The sequence below is a fragment of the Abramis brama genome (genome assembly GCF_963993115.1).
Source record: "Abramis brama genome assembly, chromosome: 2".
Lineage (NCBI taxonomy): Eukaryota > Metazoa > Chordata > Actinopteri > Cypriniformes > Leuciscidae > Abramis > Abramis brama.
Window position 1 is genome coordinate 56,380,975 of NC_139964.1, and position 18,694 is coordinate 56,399,668.

At 36.1% G+C, this 18,694-nt stretch overlaps 1 protein-coding gene across 4 annotated transcripts in view; it reads left to right on the top strand.

The window, feature by feature from the left end:
* Positions 1–17,694, top strand: part of sgcz (sarcoglycan zeta) — a 295,633-nt gene extending 277,939 nt beyond the window's left edge. For all 4 annotated transcript variants that reach the window (XM_084098366.1, XM_084098367.1, XM_084098368.1 and 1 more), the window contains exons 7-8: positions 391–514; positions 14,598–17,694. In XM_084098366.1, coding sequence (XP_083954492.1) covers positions 391–514; positions 14,598–14,795 — 322 coding nt within the window. In that variant the 3' untranslated portion in view covers positions 14,796–17,694. The remainder of the gene's footprint in view (positions 1–390; positions 515–14,597) is intronic.
* The last annotated feature ends 1,000 nt before the right edge of the window (positions 17,695–18,694 follow it).

Below are 18,694 nucleotides of genomic sequence, written 5' to 3' on the forward strand. Positions count from 1 at the left end.
TTAACTAACGGCTGTATTTTTATTGCACATACTGTAAACCAAGGGTTATAAATTAATGAACTCAACTGGGATGACAGCTGATATCATTAACTTCAATACTAAATACAATTAGGAAAAAAAATGAAATAAAATAAAAGGTGTTTTTTAAAAATAAAATAAAAATGAAGAGATAAAAATGTCTCAAAATGGCTCAAATCATTTAATTGTATTTTAATAAATTAATTGATGTGAGTCATCTTAACAATCTGACCCACTAGAATGAATGAATTTTTTTTCATGAGAGAGAAGTTTAGACAGGTTTTGATTAATATGTGTCCAGCTGAAAGCTGTGTGTGCATTAAAAACTGATTTGTGGTCATTTCTTCATCAAAGTCTATCTTCTTCTAACAGGCTAGAGTCTCCGACAAGGACACTGACACTGGAGGCTCCCAAAGGTGTTGAAGTGAACGCGGGAGTAGGGGAATTCAAAGCTTCTTGTAGGAAAGATCTCACTTTAGAGTCTTCAGAAGGAGAGGTGAGTATGTGGAATTGTATATAGGATAAAACTTGTAGATGTCAAAAAGATTAAAAAAAAAAGGTAAAAAAAAAGGTTCTTTCTTGACATTAATAACTTGTAACGTCCATGGAACCTTTCCATTCCACTAAAGGTTGTTCTATCTCCCAAAAATGGTTCTTCTATGCCATTTCTGCAAATAATAATAATAATAATAATAATAAAATAAAAAAATATCCCCTGTTGGAACCTTTATTTAAGCCAGGACTGCCATTATGGATTAACAAAAAGGTTACAGGTTATATATATACAGCCTTGGTGAGCATAAAAGTCTTCTTTAAAAACATTTTTTTTTTTTTTTATCTCATCAACCCCATTGTATAATTTGTAAAAAACAATTATGTCCATTTGTGTGGCATGTCAAGCGCACACTACTGTAACTCATCCCTCTGAGCATTTAAAACTCAAGTTTTTTGTTTTGTTTTCTGTCATGTTGGTGAGCACTTTAGAAAACTCATAGTCAATTACAAGATCATTGCACTTACTAATACACAAGTTTATTCTTGACAACATGTCAACAAATTAATTGAGAATGAAGTGTTGTAGTTTCCCCCTTCTCTCACACTTTTTCACTCTTTCATAAAGACATGAACGTTTTGCATATGAATCGAACAGTTTAGTCCACTTTATGATGAACAGATTTAATTTATGATTTTCTTCACATAAACATTGATCAATGCACACTGGTCAATCCTGCTCTTCCACAAGAACCAATGAGTTTTGTTTACGAGCATCAAGCAATCGCATTTGAGCTTTCATTGACTGTATTTGATATGCTCAATATGTGTGTGTTATTAGATCTGTTCATTAGATTAAGTGATTTTTTTCCCCTTCAGAAGCTGTGGATTAAACTGCTCAATTAATATGGATTACTTTTAAGATGTCTTAACTTTTAACATGTTTAAACTTTCAGTGAAGGAACAGAAATCTCTCAGATTTAATAATAAAACAAAAAAATGTTTCAAAGATGAACAAATTTTGAATGGGTTTGAAACATGAGTAATTGATGACAGAATTTGCCGTTGTAATGAGCTAACCTTTTAAACCCTCAAACAGAAACATGTTTCAGTTTGGTAGTATATTATTGGTTTAAGTTGAAGATCAAGTCAAATTTTATAAGCAATTTGTGCTGAAATCCCAGTAAATCCAAAGGGTTCACATACATTTTCTTCAACACAGAAGTGTTTTTTTTATTTTATTTTTTTTATTTTTATTAATAGTGCATGTACTGTACTTATGTAAAGAGCTCTGAATGAGTTATCTAATGTTCACATCTCATATGTGTTACATTAGACCTTTTGTTAAGGTGGTAGATGTGACTTCACACAATCCTATCTTGACAGATGTGAGCGGATCATGTCCTCAATAATTGCCTCAACCAAACACGTCCAAAATACTCCAGATCTTTCTCATTTTTCTTGTTCATGCTTTTTTATGTTCTTTGTCAACCTGTTTTACACTCATCTGTCTACATCTTTCTCTGTCTACAAGCCTAGTTCACTGTCCATTAATTGCAGTGTTAGTGTAATTCTAAGAGCACCTTGAACATGTTTAGATTATCCACGCTCACCCCCACCCCCCTTTTGTTCAAATTAGTGCCGTCATGTTGAGCTGCCTAGCTCTATTTCTTCCCCTCTGTCTTCCATTGTCTCTCTCTCCTTCTCCTATCTCACTTTAGTAACTGCCCAGGCTATTTAATTAACTTCCATGAGTCCAAGTCATATATCATGCTGTTCTGTCACCTCTTTGGGAAAAAAGTTTTTTTTTTTCTTCTTTTTTCTCTCTTCTTCTTTTGTGCCTGAGATAGCAGGATGGTGCAGTAAGGAGTGATATAAGAGAAAGTCATTGATGCACAATATGGGCACTTGTAAAACTTGGTCATTTCTTAAAGCATTAAAGTTCACACAAATATTAATATTGTTATTTATTCACTCAACTGGGTTTTTTTTTGGTTTTTTTCAGTGGAAAACAAAATGAGAAATGTTAGGGAATATCCTGGTCACTCTGTTGACCATGCAGTTACATTGAATGGGGACTGGAGCTTTAAAAATGACTCAAAAGCACCATACAAGTGATCCATATTACTTGTGCACTGTATACCAAGTCTTTTGAATCCATACGATATAGCTTTGTGTGATGAACAACTGTTATTCACTTATATTCTTCCAATACAATAGCACATGTGAGAAAAGTGTCAGTTACACCGTGTATACACCACGTATACTGCATACACTAAATGCGTCGCAACACAACAAATTCCCGACAGTAAACTGATGCACGTTCTATTTTTGACGTCACGCGCTCGCACTACTTCTGAGGCGAAGAACAAATGGATTTGCAACAGTTGCAAATCACGATGCGACAACTCTTTGATTTTTAATCCTCTTTTATCTAGTGTGATGTTAAAATCTAAAGGTGTCTGCGCAAGCTTGGTTAAAGCAGGAATATGTAAAATCTGTCATCTTCGGTAAAGGGACAAATGGATTTCTGCAGAAAAACTTGCCATGAAGATTGGTATTCATTCTGTTCGGACTGTTGAAAAATGAATAGCTGAGATGCAGGGGTCTTTTACTGTAATACCATTGCAAGCAGAAATGGTTGAGACTGTATTCCCCAGCATCAGGGTGGGTTTAAATGTAGGAGATTAGCAGGAGGTTGATGGTAGATTACTTTCTTTTACAACACCTGAAATTGGTCTATTTGACACTAAAACTAAGAAGTCACTTTATCTTGTTTGTGTAAAATATTTAAATTTAAGAGCATTGAAAGATCTTCCAGAGACCAAATGGACTAATTTTGTTGAATCAGTGGCCTCTCCAAAAGGATGTCGGAGGACATTGTATAAGAAACCAATTGTAAAAAGAAGTGGAGATTTACAATGGAGGATTTTTAGCAACAAACCATTATAAATTTCATCTAAATTCTTTGCGAGGAGAAGAGTGTTTGTTTTGTTGTCTACCAGAAACAGTTTTTCATATATTTATTGGATGTTCAAGGCTATTAGAAATTATTGTTGTGTTAAAAGACTTGAGCCATCATTTAGGTTTTAGTTTTACAAATAGGTTTTTTTTTTTTTTTTTTTTTTTAACCAAAATATAGGACCTCAAATAAAAGCAAAATTGTTTTTATTGATGTTTTATTTGGAAAGGCCAATTTGGCTGACAAGAAAGAGAAATATGCAGTTTAATAGTGATACTGATCATTTGAACATGTTCAGAACTCTGGTAAAATGTAGGCTGGCTATGGAGTATAAGTATTATGAATTGGTGAATGATACTGAATCTTTCTTCTATTTATGGGGTGTCGGAAATATTTTATGTCAACCCAATGAAGAGGGAGGATGTAATGTATTGTTGTAAAAGATATATATATATGTATATGATTATGTACTTATGAAGTAATGTGTTAAATGTGTATGTATTTTTTGTGTTAATAGATTGTAATGAGATGTTAAAAAGTCTCTCTCTCTCTCTCTCTCTCTCTCTCTCTCTCTCTCTCTCTCTCTCTCTCTCTCTCTCTCTCTCTCTCTCTCTCTCTCTCTCTCTCTCTCTCTCTCTCTCTCTCTCTCTCTCTCTCTCTCTCTCTCTCTCTCTCTTTATGAACAAGCTCAGTAATTTAGAACAAATGCTCATATCAGCACAATCCCATCCTGTTTGCCCCCATCTCTCCTTGTAATTCTCCAGAGGGAAGAGACGCTGAAAATAGATGCCTCTGTCAATTTGGAGAAGAGAATCAAGTGCATTAGACAGCTGAGACGAGAAATCAAATCAATGCTGTCAGCAGCTGACTCTTAAGAGGGCAATGTTAAAAAGTTTGGGGTGAGAGAATTAAAGGAGAATGGCTGACTGGGTCCATGTCCTATTGCCTTTTCTCTTCCTGCTGCCCATTAAGATCAAGGGAAATGAGAAGTGACTGTTGTATGTGCTCTGATAGCTCTCGTGAGAGAGAAAGAGAGGGAGGAGAGATCCTGAATGCTATTTCTTTAATGAAGTCATTACAGCTTTGTATGGCACAATTAAAGGTGCAGTCATTTTAACCAATTAATACATATGATCCTTTAAACAAATTACAAGTGTTTTTAAAAAAATAAAAAACTGCTTAAAACAGCCCAAACTTGTCTTTCAGCCTGGGGTGCGTTTCCCAAAAGCATTGTTAGCTAACTATGGTTGCAAGTTCTGTTGTTATTAACATAGTTCAATGAGTTGGTGTTTCCCAAAACCATAGTTCCAATGAACATTTGCAAACAGCTTCGCAAAAAGTTGTGTGGTTGGAACGTCAGCTTCCGACATGTGGTTAGAAGCATAGTTTCTTGTTTGCATGACATTTGGGCTTAATAAATCCTTATATTGAGCAAAATAAGCAAGTTGAAGTATAATCTATATCTTTTATTTTGAATATATATATTATGTCATTTACGTTTTGTCAAGAGATTTAAAGCACCATTTTTGTGTGTGCATGTGCCTACGTGGTGTAGTACACATGAAAGAGACTATGATTGATTCTGGAAATAAAGCAAAATAACTGAGAAAGGTAGAAAGTTCAAAGGAACTGCATTTATTTAAAATAGTTTTTGTCTGCCCTGGCTCATTCGAAGAATTTACCTGTGGCAACATTTTTGCAAAACGCAAAATAGGCCTACGTTGCGTCGTGCATGTTTCGCGACAGTTTCAAAGTGAAATGTCCAGTGAGTGGCACTATAAGCATTTTTAGTTTTTTTCCCGGAACAGATGAACGTGAATATGACAACGTTTGATTACGTCGGAGTTTCTATGTATCACTGCAGTTCTGAATTAAAATGTCCGGTGAGTGGCGCTAAAAGATTCAATTAATGCTCCATCACGTTTTAAAATAACGTACACCTACATTATACCCTAAACCTGCCTGATAGTGTTAACAAAAGCAAATGCGAAATAAAAACGTAATCGTAACCATGGCATTTTAGCTCTTTTTTTTGGACTTTGAGCTCTTACTTTATATCGTGACTCGTCTTTCATGGGGTTCACACCCGAGCTCTCTGCATCACAAGCACAATTCTGTGCCAGGTGCAGCTACTGAGCAAGCTTAATATGACAGTACAACTGAAAATATGGAGCTGGTTAAGTGATGCAAACTCCAAAATATATTTGTTTACAAATCATGCACTATGGTAAAAAGTGTTTTGAGGTTATACCATAATTGTGCAAGGAGCCGCCTGAAAACAAGTCTTTATTTATCCATAATCTGCCCAATTGTGTGTGAAAACAATTAAAAGTGCTTGCTGTTTTATTGCCTCTCGTGTTCATTTCTTTTAGAAACTGCAGTGATATGAACGTATTGGTTTGAATTTGCATTTTGATAAAATGTTGCCACAGGTACGTTTTTCCAATGAGGCTGTGTTGGTTTTTGTCTAACAGTGTAATATTTACTGTCACTTTTGATCATTTTATTTCATCCTTGCTGTATAAAAGTATCAATTTGTTTTCAAAAATCTTAAAGACCTCAACTTTTAAACAGAACTGTGTAAATAGATTAAATTATATTACATGAAATGTATTGATATTAGATGAAAATGTTAAACACGAGGTTAAATCAATTACTGGATATTCAGATAAAAGTGTAGATAAAAACAGTGCTATGTATATCCTCATGATTACCCCAGCATAGCCCTCAACTAGATCGGTTTTCATTACGCTAAACACCATCACCATCATCATCATGCATGAAATGAAGTACCTATTTTGTTGTTGTGCTTGTGTTACATGGCAGCTGTGGAGTAAATCCCCCATTCTCTCCACCTGAACACTCCCTCTCACTTCAGCCAGCCAATGAGGTGGTGGATATAGATACATATGGTGTCAGCAAGCCGAGGAGACAGGGGAGCTGAACCAGGCATATGTACTAGGCTAATGTTTCATTTGTTGGTGCAAAGCTCCAATATGGCGTCCATTTGAGACCAGCCCTTAAACCCATGCATCTTAATAAAGCCACTAAGGTGTGTGATAGGGACAAAGTAATGAGAGAAACGATCCTAAACCAGCCCTGCCATCGAAGCAGGCTCATCTATCAGCAGACAAATCTATCAGAAGCCCCGTAGTGCAGGAGAGAGGGGGTAGATCCTATGAGGTTAATAATCCAACAGCCAAATTACTGCCAGCGGTTTGTTTTGCCCCAGGGTTGTTTCTGCGTGATAGCGGCAAGGTTTTATTTTCTATTATTCTGGAGTATGGAGTCCCATGGCACTTCTCTCTGCCGTGCTTAGCGGCGCTTTTTTAAAGTATGGCTCTAAAAGTCAGGGGGAAAATTTAGTTTTTGGAGTGTTTTTATTTGTGCCAACTCCATTCGGGCTTATCCTTCTGTTGGTGCTCTCCTCTCTTAATTCTTTTGTCAATTGTATATTATTCTTCTGTTAGCCATATGGTTGTTTGTAAATATAAACATGTTTTTGATGTCACATTATACCGTTCCTCTAATCAGCACATAGGCTGTAGGTATCAAAAGTACCAGTATGTGGTTTTCTAAAGCATTACAGGATAAAACTATTCTGTGTGAAACTTATAGGGCCCTATCATACACCCGGTGCAATGCGGCGCCAGGTGCGACACAGGTGTTTTTTGTTAGTTTCAGCCTGACGCAGTTATCATTTTCACGTCCTGCGCCAAGTTGTTTAAATAGCAATTTGCGCCCATTTGTTCAGTCATGGGTGTGCTAGTCTGAAAATGAGGTGTGTTCAGGCGCATTGTTGGCGTGTTGCTATTTTGAGGCAACTGAAATAGACTGCGCGTTGTGTACCCGCCTATATGCGCATATTACTAACACGCTCTTTAAATAACAAAAAATATATATATTGCGCCATTGACTTTACACCAGCTTTTAGTTGGTCAATAGCGCAATATTTAGGGGCCAAGCACCGAAGCTGCGGAGGCACCTATTGTATCTGTTCCATTTCTTATTATTATTCTTCCGCCATGGGAGTCTATGGCAGCCCATAGAACCCATTGCGGGAAAGTTGTTTTGGTTTGACATTCTGATAGAGGACAGTCCCAACATTAAATACACCAATTTTGGTGTTTCTAAGTCATTCCCTCTAGCGCCACCACCTGTCCAAAGTTCCACTTTTATTTTGCTAATAACTTTTGAACCGTAAGGCCAATCAACAAAATTCTTTTTTCCTCTGATTCCTGAGCTCATGTCGATTCGATTGCACCCTATGACTTCATTTTCCGTAATAAAAATATGGCCGCCATTTTGACTCATTCGAAAAAGCTACTTTTTCGAACTCGTCCTAGACGGTTTGTCCGATTTGCACGAAAATTGAACCAGATCATCTTCAGGCAGTGCTGACAAAAAGTTATGGAATTCAAATTGATTCGTCAAACCGTTTTCAATAAACGCACAAACAAATTTTATGTAGCGCTTGTGAAAACAGTCGTAGGGCTGTATCTCCGCAACGCTTTATCGGATTCAGACCAAACTTGGTACATGTCATCACAAGCATGACCTGAGGCAACATGCTGCGTTTCGGCGATATGAAACTGGTCCTACTGGTCTGGAGATATGAAAAATGGCTATTTTTGCTTATAACTTCTGAACAGTTTGTCCAAAATTCATAAAATTCTCATTAGTCTCGTTAGATTCAGGGTAACATGCCGATTCGAATGATATCCAATTTTACCATATCGGCCATTTTGACTGTCGGCCATTTTGAATTATGTGCTAAAATGCTGTATTTTAAGAATGCATAAACGAATTGTTACAAAACTTGGTATGGGTCATCAGCACGATGTCCTGAAGGAGCGTGAGAAGTTTCGAAACAGCGCCACCTAGTGGTGAATTTTTTTTTCCAAATGCTTATAACTTAGGGTGTGATCGAATTATTTTCACGAAACTCATCTCATTCGACTCCTGAATCGTTGCCGAGTCCAACGATACCAAACATGCTAGGTTTCGCCTTACGGTTTGTGTAGTGTTGTGATTTAGCACTTTAAAAACATTAGGCGATATCTTTGAAACCGTTTGTCCGATCGAGACGAAACCACCGTCAGAAGTTTGGAATCATAGCTTGTTAACTAAACACAAATGCCCAAATGCGAAAATATATAGTAAGGGGTAGTAAAATTCAATCAAAGTCATGTGTCAGTCATTTTTTACGTGTTTTTCCATATAAATGTCTATAACTCTGAAGTGAATTGAGATATTTTCACCAAAATTGACACACATATGTATGGGCTCACTCTGAGGACACATAAAAAAAAATGTGGGACTGAGCCTCTTGGTGGCGCTATAATAGAACAAAACATGAAATTCCCTTTGACTTCAATACAGTTTTGTGAAATAAAATGCTATACTAAACAAATGCATCGGTGTAATATTACGAAACTCAGAATGTGCCTTCAGCACCATCCCCTGAAGGTACTCAAAATATTTCGAAACAGCGCCACCTAGTGGTCAAAAGTTATAACAAAATTTCCAAAAAGGCTAATAACTTTTGAATAAATCTGGCTATTGAAATGCCACTGGTCTTAATAGATTCCTTGGGTCAAGCCGAGAACATAGATACCAAGTTTTCCTTATTTGGCCGAACTTCCTGTCCGCCATCTTGATTTTCAGTCAAAACCTACTTTTTCGAACTCCTCCTAGACCCTTTGTCCAATTTTCACCAAAATCGAATCGTATCATCTCCAGACCGTGCCGACTAAAAGTTATGGATTTCGTGTCGATAGATGAAACCGTTTTCGTATAGCGCAGCAGCAAAGTTGAGGCATGATGCTAATAGCACTATTCAGGCTTTATCTCTGCAATGCCTTGACATATTAACACCAAACTTTGTATGTGTCATTGTCACTTCACTCTGACCACATCACATCAGTTTTGTAACTGCGCCACCTATTGGTCGAAAGTGATAATCCATAAAATCATATTTTTAATTATTGTTTCTATGATTTTTCAGGCATTTTGCATAAAATCCTCTTTAAAGTCTTTAATTGCTCATTGTTGCAGTTGGTCTGACACTTTCAGACATGTTGGCATGTCTTCTCGTCTTATTCTGCTTGGCCCCGGTAATTGCTGCTTGCAGCTATATTTTTATTTATTTTTCTTCACTGTTTAGTCCATTACAGTTACGACAAGCAGTGTTTTTCTCTTTGTGATTATGTTTAACAAAGTTTGTTAAACTTTTGAAAAGTGCATAGCTAGCTGCCTGAAAAATAACACATCCAGTTTAATTGAATGCATATTTCAAGGTTACTGTATCACCCACTTGAGTATTGAGGTTTGTTTCCATCACAACACGAAAGAAGAAATTTTTTAGAGTGTTTCATCTTGTTATTCATTCAACATTCAGAACAACTTTAGATCCCATTGACTTTCATTTCATTTTGTGTACAAAGAACACATACATTTTTCAAAATGATCTTCTGTACTCCACAGATCATCATACAGGTTTGGAACAATGTGGGGCTGAGTAAATGATGACAGAATTTTCATTTTGGTTAGTTATCCCTTTACACAATATACCAAGCCAAGAAACTAAATATTAATGTTAATTTAAAAAATAATTGAGAATACTGACACCTGTATTGGGGCATTTTTGTGATACTTGACCCTTGTAGAACAATGGGAAAGACAAGTATGCAGCCCCAGGTCCATAAACCTTTTTATTTTTGGGTGCTCAAACCATCAATTTGTATTAGTAAGTCCAGAAGTAAATGAAACGTGCAACAACTGTGCGCTATAATTGTTTGATTGCCACGGTCAGAGAGACAAGAAGAAAAGAGATCTGTTTGTGTTTTATAGCATGCAACTGCTCATCTCCAGAGCGTAATGGGGTATGAGATACTCACGAATGACCTTGTGAAGTCTGATGGGTCACCTGTATGTGTTTCTATCCCCCGCCCTTCAATTACCTCTTCACATCAGCTGCATTTCCCTCCCCATCCTTCCCACCTTTAGCTCTTTTTTCGACCTGTTCATTTTCATTTGCTGCTTTTCCTCATCCAGCTGTGACATGGGAGAAATCATGCATGAAAAAATGTTTGGACCGACTATAATTGGCCTTCTCTACACATATAAACATGCAAGTGTACACACACACACATTCCCCGATAGTGTTTCCAGAACGGAAAGAGGTTTGTAAACAACGCACCAACTGTTTTTATCCCATGGTTGACTGACAGTAATTCATACAGACACTTTCATTTGGGGAGGGTGCCATCTTTAATCCCTTCATAAGATGACCTAAATGACTTCCGTTCCGACTTCTTTCCCTTGTCTCTTTCTCTCTCTTGCTCCCGCTGGTTGGCCCCCCGCCCCTCTTTCTCATAGTGTCTCTCAGTAGGGGTCATGATAGCTGTCGGCGGGCGGTATCATTAGCCATGCCATATCTCAGAAAATTCTGGAATTCCGTCTCCTGACAAAAAACGGGAGAGTGTTTAAAATGTAATTGGATTTGAGGGTCTGTTTTGGGCCAAGGCGGCACTCACCGGTATTAGGTGACACAATGCATGAGGACATGTCGGCTAACCGAATGCCAAAATAGAATTTTAGTAATTTGGCAATGAAGGGGATGAAGTGATAAAAGCATTTAGAGGACAAATGCAAATTCCTTAAAGAGAACGGAGACAGAAGGACATAAAGCAGGGGACTAAGCATATTTAATTAAATAATCAAGATTGATTAATATAACTAATCATGAAGCAGTTGTGATGGTATTACATTTAAGTTCCATTTTGCAAAAAAAAAAAAAAAAATATATATATTTTTATAGTGGGTTTTAGTATTATAGCCAATCACAGACGTACAATCTCATTGCATTAAATAAGTGGCACCTGCAAACAAATTTTTGGTTTGGGCCTAAATAGTTTTAAAGGAGCAAAATCATTGACAGAAAAAGAACAGTTTAATTAGCACTGAACGTAATTGCCACTCCTGACTGCATCTGCATTTGTTTAACTTAAATTTTGGTTCCGGAGATTGACTGATTGTTAGAAGTGAATTTCTAACTTTAGACCGCTGTCCTGCGTTTCACTCATAGCCGAAAGACACTGCGAGCGATTGACTCCATAACCTGCCAATAAACAAACAGTGCACAGTTCTGAGGACATTTTATCATCCAAATTAATTATATTCATTATCATTAGGAATAAAGGCTTTTTTTTATGCAAGTGTTTCAATCACGCAAAAAGACAGGCACGAAAATTATTAAAATTATTTAAAGCACAGTAATGATTTTATAAAATAAAAGATAAAATAAAAAAAACACACACCTGAATTCCACAGAGGAAATGCACCAATTCTGCAACGCTGAGAAGAGAGAACTGTTCTGGAGACTGGAGAGAATTCAAACAGCCCGCGCTCACTCAACCGTTGAGTTGTCGTCACGTCAGAGGGTGGGGGAGGGGTGAATTGTTTTAATTGAGTAATCTTACTCAATTTCTTAAGAGTGTGTTAAATATATTAATAATATTGATTTGAATTAAAGGGTTAGTTCACCCAAAAATGAAAATTCTGTCAGTAATTACTCACCCTCATGTTGTTCCAACCCCGTAAGACCTTCGTTCATCTTCGGAACACAAATTAAGATATTTTTGATTAAATCTGAGAGCTGTCTCACTCCTCCATAGGCTTCTAAGACATTATAACTTGCTGGCCCAAAAAATGTATTAAAGACATCGTTAATATAGTCCAAGTGACTACAGTGGCTCAATCTTACTGTAAGTTTATAAAGCGACGAGAATACTTTTTGTGCGCAAAAAAAAACAAAAATAACGACTTTATTCCACTTCATTTCCTTCTCTCTGGGCCTCGAGTTTTTTCACGTAGTAAATCTGCGCAGTGCAACACAGAAGCGCTGCGCTATTACACTACGTGAAAAAACTCGAGGCCCAGAGAGAAGGAAATGAAAAGTGGAATAAAGTCGTTATTTTTGTTGTTTTTTTGCGCACAAAAAGTATTCTCGTCACTTTATAAACTTAAGATTGAGCCACTGTAGTCACTTGGACTATATTAACGATTTCTTTAATACATTTTCTGGGCCAGCAAGTTATAATGTCTTAGAAGCCTATGGAGGAGTGAGCCAGCTCTCAGATTTAATCAAAAGTATCTTAATTTGTGTTCCGAAGATGAATGAATGTCTTACGGGGTTGGAACAACATGAGGGTGAGTAATTACTGACAGAATTTTCATTTTTGGGTGAACTAACCCTTTAAGTAATATTTTTGTTTCTTGAAACAGAGGTTTAATTCTCCATTCTCAAATATTGTGATAGAAATTTCACAAATATATTAAGTGTATTATAAATAAATAATTGGTTAGTCAAATACTAAATTCTTTAAGTGAAAAACACTTAAATATAACTGTAAATTTTAGATAAAATTAACTGTTGGATTTTTAGTCAATTATTTTGGTATGTTTAACTCAAACAATCAAGTAAACAATATTCAGAGATTTTATTAAGTTAATAAAGTTAAATATTACTGTAATATTTACTAAGCCACAGAATTATTTTTTAGAGTGTGTCCACTTGTTTTTTTGTTTTGTTTTTTTAATGCGGCAAGGCTTTTTTCTTTAATATTACCCCCATTAACGAGCTCATCTTCATACAAATTGTCCTGCACTTACTGCATAGAGGAACAGACATACAGAGGTTCTTGAAATCCCCTTGGGTACATTCAATGCTGGTTTTAGGATAGTAAACATTACGCAGTCCATTGCAGCATTTATCTTGCATTCATTTATCCTGCATTCAACTTGCATTCAATAGAAGTGTCAAGTATGGCAGTTTACGTAGGGACATGTAAAATTCACTCTGTCCATGTCTGTATAAAAAATGTTGATTGTGTAAAAATCTAATTCACATTTGATAAGTGTCATATTGAAGTGTGCAGGGCACTTGGAGAGAGCAGAATGAAAAACTGACACAGCAAAAGGCGAAAGAGACAAATAATGAGAGACAAAGTGAGAGACAGCTAGGAAAAGTGGCTGTGTGCTGTCCTGCTGACAGCAAAGCATCATGGGGGCTTGTTTGTGCAAATGTTTATAGAGATATGCCCTGTCAACACCTCAGACACCATTACTTACAATAATTAGTTCTTCCTTGTTGGTGTCTTCTCTCTCTATCTCTCTCCACTCCTTTGTTTTTTGTCACTCATCCACAGTGTGTGAGTTATGGTATAGATTATTTGGCCTTTCCTAGTTGTCAGAGCCAACAGATATTTGGAACTAATAAATACAGGAATCAACATATTTATAAATCAAAGGGCAAACAGACTTTTAATAAAATGTAGTTCATGATGTTCTCGCTCCAGGTCCATATCTGGAAATTAAATGTGTGTCCTTTAGGATGAATTGATGTGTCAGGATTGTGTCATGGTAGTCTTACCATTGTGTCATAGCCAGAGTTTTTAATATAATCTTGCATCTTAGGTGTTTCTTCAAGTTTGAACATTTTTACGTCCAATGGTTAGGTTTTTTTTATTAAAAGTGACACTATGTTATATAAAGATCTTGGTTTGTTTGTTTGTCTATACCATAAAATGAGCGTCCTTGGTTACCAAAGAGCCTAAGATAGACACATGGAATGTGATATGCAAATAAAACAAAGGAAAATCAAGGTAAATAATTATTGAGCATAATATTGTTGTTTTGTGTTATTTCTAATCAAGCTGTTAAAATGTGCAAAACGTGTGACAATATCATTGAATTGTATGTCTTTTTTTATTCTGCCAAATTTGGAAAATGCTTGCCATTTTTGTGAGCAATAACCCAGATGAATGGGTTGTGGGGGTCTGAAGCTGGGAAATGGTCTATGCAACACACATACACACACACAGAGAGACTGCACTGGTCAGATGGATGTGTCTTTACCACAACGGACAACACTGTTCAACTATGTATGTCTCACATAATGATACAGTCTTTCATCAGTGTGGCGTTTTTATATGAGCAAATGCAGTGTAATCTTTAATTACTGTTATTATGTTGATTTATCTGAAGTCTTTGATTATAATGTCTGTATTTTCTGCTCTCCTCCTCTTCTCTTCTCTCCTCACCTCACCTCTCCTCTTCTCAGATCTTCTTAAACGCAAACTCAATCCGTCTTGGAAATCTTCCACACGGGAGCGTGGACCTATTGCTTGGTCCGGGGACCACATACTCCAAACAGACTGTGTACGAGGTGTGTGTATGTCCCAGTGGCAAGCTCTATCTGTCTCCTGCAGAGAGCTCCTCCACCTGCCAGACCACCAATAGCGTGTGTCTCTGGAGCTGAGAAAGGTGGGTGGGCCATGGACCACCCAGCACCAGAAAGGCCTTCCTTCACCTTCCCTCTCTTGCTCTTTTCCTTCCTCCTCTGGTTCCTCTGTCCTCTTCTCTTTCTTAATTCTGTAATGCCTTTCTTTTATCCATGCTTACATCTGTCTGTCCATCTGCCCTTACATTTGTCCATCCAGTATAAATCTGTCTGTCTGTCTGTCTGTCTGTCTGTCATCAAAGCATCTTTCTCACATTGACCGTACATCAGTCTTTTACTTTATTTTGTCCTTTCTTTGTCTTCCTCTTGTCTATTCTCTTCCTCTTTCAATTTGTCCTCTTTCCCATCTTCCTCTTTGTCCTCTCAAGCAGAATTCAGGAATCATTTGACGTATCTTGGCTCGGTTGGAGCCACATCTTCCCTATCTGTAAATGGAGCAGAAACTCTCTTGTTTTTTGTTTTTTTCTTTTTTTTTTCTTCTGTGTGTGTGTTTTGTTCCTCTTATTTTTGTATGAGCGTCTGACTCAGTGGAGGATTGTGAATGTGTGCCGGGACGCTGGACTGCACTCATGAATGAGCACACACACACGGCGACCCGCAAACGAGCGCGTGTTTTTCTAAAGAAGATACTAAGGTGCCTTTGCTACTGTTAGTAAAGCACATCACCTGCTACTGTCCCTCCACGTGCAGTAAGACTAACCTCCGCTAGGAAAACTGACCGAACGAACCCTGTCCTCTATTTTTAGTTCATTGGTCAAAAAGATAAGACTATAAACCGAAAGAAAACAAAACCTTTTTTTTTCTCTTGGATGTTCCTTTTTTGGAAAAAAAGCACAAGATTATGCCATGTATATAACAACATTAATAAATAATAATAAAAAGAGAAAGTTTATTTTAAGAATTTTGTATTCAAGAATGCTTGATAATGTTTTTTTGTTTTTTTTTATTATTATTGCTTTGGTCTCATGGACATGTTTACATGTACTAGGGTTGGGCCAGTGTTAAAAATATCTGTTTGTTTATTTTATTTTTTATTTTATCAATCAAATTAAACTTTTGGATTGTGTTTAGGTCCTAACTAAAATTGATCCTGCCAGTCAAAAAGAGGTGCCATCATTTTTTTTTTCCTTGGTAATTCTCTCCTCTTGGTAATTCTCTCCACATGATGTAGTGCAAAAATCAATACTGCAAGTTTATTATTAATCATCATTGTTACATTATTTACTGTTTTTAGTGTTTCAGACCATGGACCACTGCACTTGAGTAAATTGAAATATGATTTAGAGGCTCATTTCTGCAAAAAGATCTCACAGTGAAAGTAAACTGCCAATATGGAATAACCTATGAAGTTATAGGGAAAAGTGTATACAGTTATGAGAAACGGTTATTGACCCGTTTGGAATTATATGCATTTATGCAAGAATAGCTCCTAAAATATAATTTCATAGTAATAAATTAAATGATAATCATTAATTAAATGAAATTCTATTTCATAAGAAAAATGCACAAATTTAGAAGCCATTCATGTAAAATTCTAATTCCAAAGAGGTTAACAAACTTATTGTACAGAAGTAATCCAATATCACTTGTGTTTATGACTGTCATCAAACTCATTATGACACATGAAACATTGTCGTTTGAGAATTTTTGACAGCAGGTTTCTTCATTTGCGAGAGACATAAGTATGTTAGGCAATAGGAGAAAACATAAAGACGAATAATAACTGAAGCATATGGCTCTATGTTTAAAAGCTCAAATTTGTTTTTCAGATGACCAAGACCTGGCAAAAGATATCCAAGCCACAAATGCCCTCATAAATGTATAAAATATGGAAGAACCTGACTAGATTAACACAGAACACAGATAATGTACAGTAGTATGAGGTGCTTAGCATCAAAATAACTATTTATTTAATTTTGTGTTTGCGTTCTGTAGGAGAGAAGATTTCTTAAACTAAAACAAAGATATATTTTCTTACAAATTCTATGCAATGTGTTTGTAAGATTGCTGTGAGGGTGGAATATTATTCATTTATATGAGGTCATGTTAATGTCCTAGATTTTCTTTTCATCATAACTCCAGTATTATCCCATTCAAATTAAACTGGCTCGTGAAATGAGTTTGAAAATAATTAAAAATAAACATGAAATGATGAACACATGCAAATATGTTTATTTGGGAAATAAAACCCACTCACTGTCTTTCCCTTTTTTTTTTTTTTTTTTACTTTTCATGTTATTTCTCAGCAATGGTAGTGCCATTGACATTTGGCAGAGTCCAGGATAGTTGATTTATTTTCTGTGAAGAAAAGAATGGACATGTGTTACTACATCTCCCAGTCTCTGTCTTTTTATTTCTTTATTTTCTTTCAATTTTCTATCAGTGTTTGACTAGAATGGGTAGATGCAGGCAGAGGCAGTCTTTGAGGCTTTCGGATCAAATTTACCATGAAATAGAACATCTTCATAAAAGGATGAGGTCAGTGCTTTGGTTAGGACTCACTCCTCTGGCACCTCCACTGTCATTTGGAAAAGCAGAGAGGTCTTATAAAGCTTACGAACTCTGGGAGAGAAGCTAAACATCAGAGGAGATTGAGGTCCATAAAAAGCATACGCATTCTTCACTGTTTTGTGCTCATAAAATGTGACGCACTATTAAAAACGTGTTTTGAGTGTAAAACAAACACCCTTTAGGGTTTGTTTATTTTTAAACATATGTACTCATTTTGTGTTATTACACTTTATTTACCCTTTTATGTGTTTTAAAATGAGATTTGAAGGTGAAATATGATTAAATCTGTTTCCAAGGGCTTTGAAAAAAACTTTGTTGAGTCTTGAGATGCAGATTCATCACAAATTCAGTGTGGATTTCCTTCTTATTGTTGAATGCCATCTGTACTACAGTGTTTGAAAGTTGAACGAGATTAAAAATAGCTTTCCTAAACAATTAAGAACTTGTCTAGGACAAAACAGCTGTTGACTGAGTTCACTTGGATTGAATAGCGTCTAAGAAGATTGCTAAAAATTAATTTGAGTTGTATTCTTCTCTAAATAATGAATGTTTTTGAGATGCCTCATTGGCATTCATAAGGGATAAACGTGTTATATAAAGCGTCGAGAGGTAGACTGACAGCTCACAATCCCCCAGGAGGCAAATGACTGAAACCATATGTAAACGCTTTAACTATTACAGTTGTTGTTTATATTTTCACTATCATTCTCACCTCAGTTGACCCAACAGTATGTGGTCATGAAGAACAACGTTCAAAGGGGCATGTACAGTTGTGTCACTTTTGCATTTGGTTTTTCAGCGAAAAAACTGGGACTTATTTGCTAACCATCTCCGATTTGGTTTAACCTGCAATCATTGTTATTGTTTTCAGTGCAAATTCGCCTCCTTTCTATGTAAATTAGGTTTATTATATATCGTGTCTTTTTTTTCTTTTTTTTTACCTGGTGCAATTCATGTTGAATTATTACTGCCCACGGAATGTAATTTTAAAGAGATGTTGGTTTTGATTTTCTGTTGATCATGGCAGCAGTAATTGATCAAATAATGTACAAGAGCATTATAACCGGGCATATATCCAGATAAATGTTTAGAATTCTGTGATGGAGCGATGCTGTACACTCCCAGCAAAAGTTCTACCATTCAAATATTTTGAGGTCGGTAAGATTATTTTTTAAAGACATTATGAAAGAAGTCTCAAATGCTCACCAAGACTGCATTTTTTTATATTAAAAACTATTAACAGTATAAACAGTGAAATATTATTACAGTTTAATAATATTTAATAATATTCCCCCCTTTGAAAACCATGAAGATATTGTATACCCAAACTAGAATAGCTATGACCGTACAAGATTATTTTTCTAAATGTATGTGGCTGAGGCTCATATTTTATATTAAAGGTAACC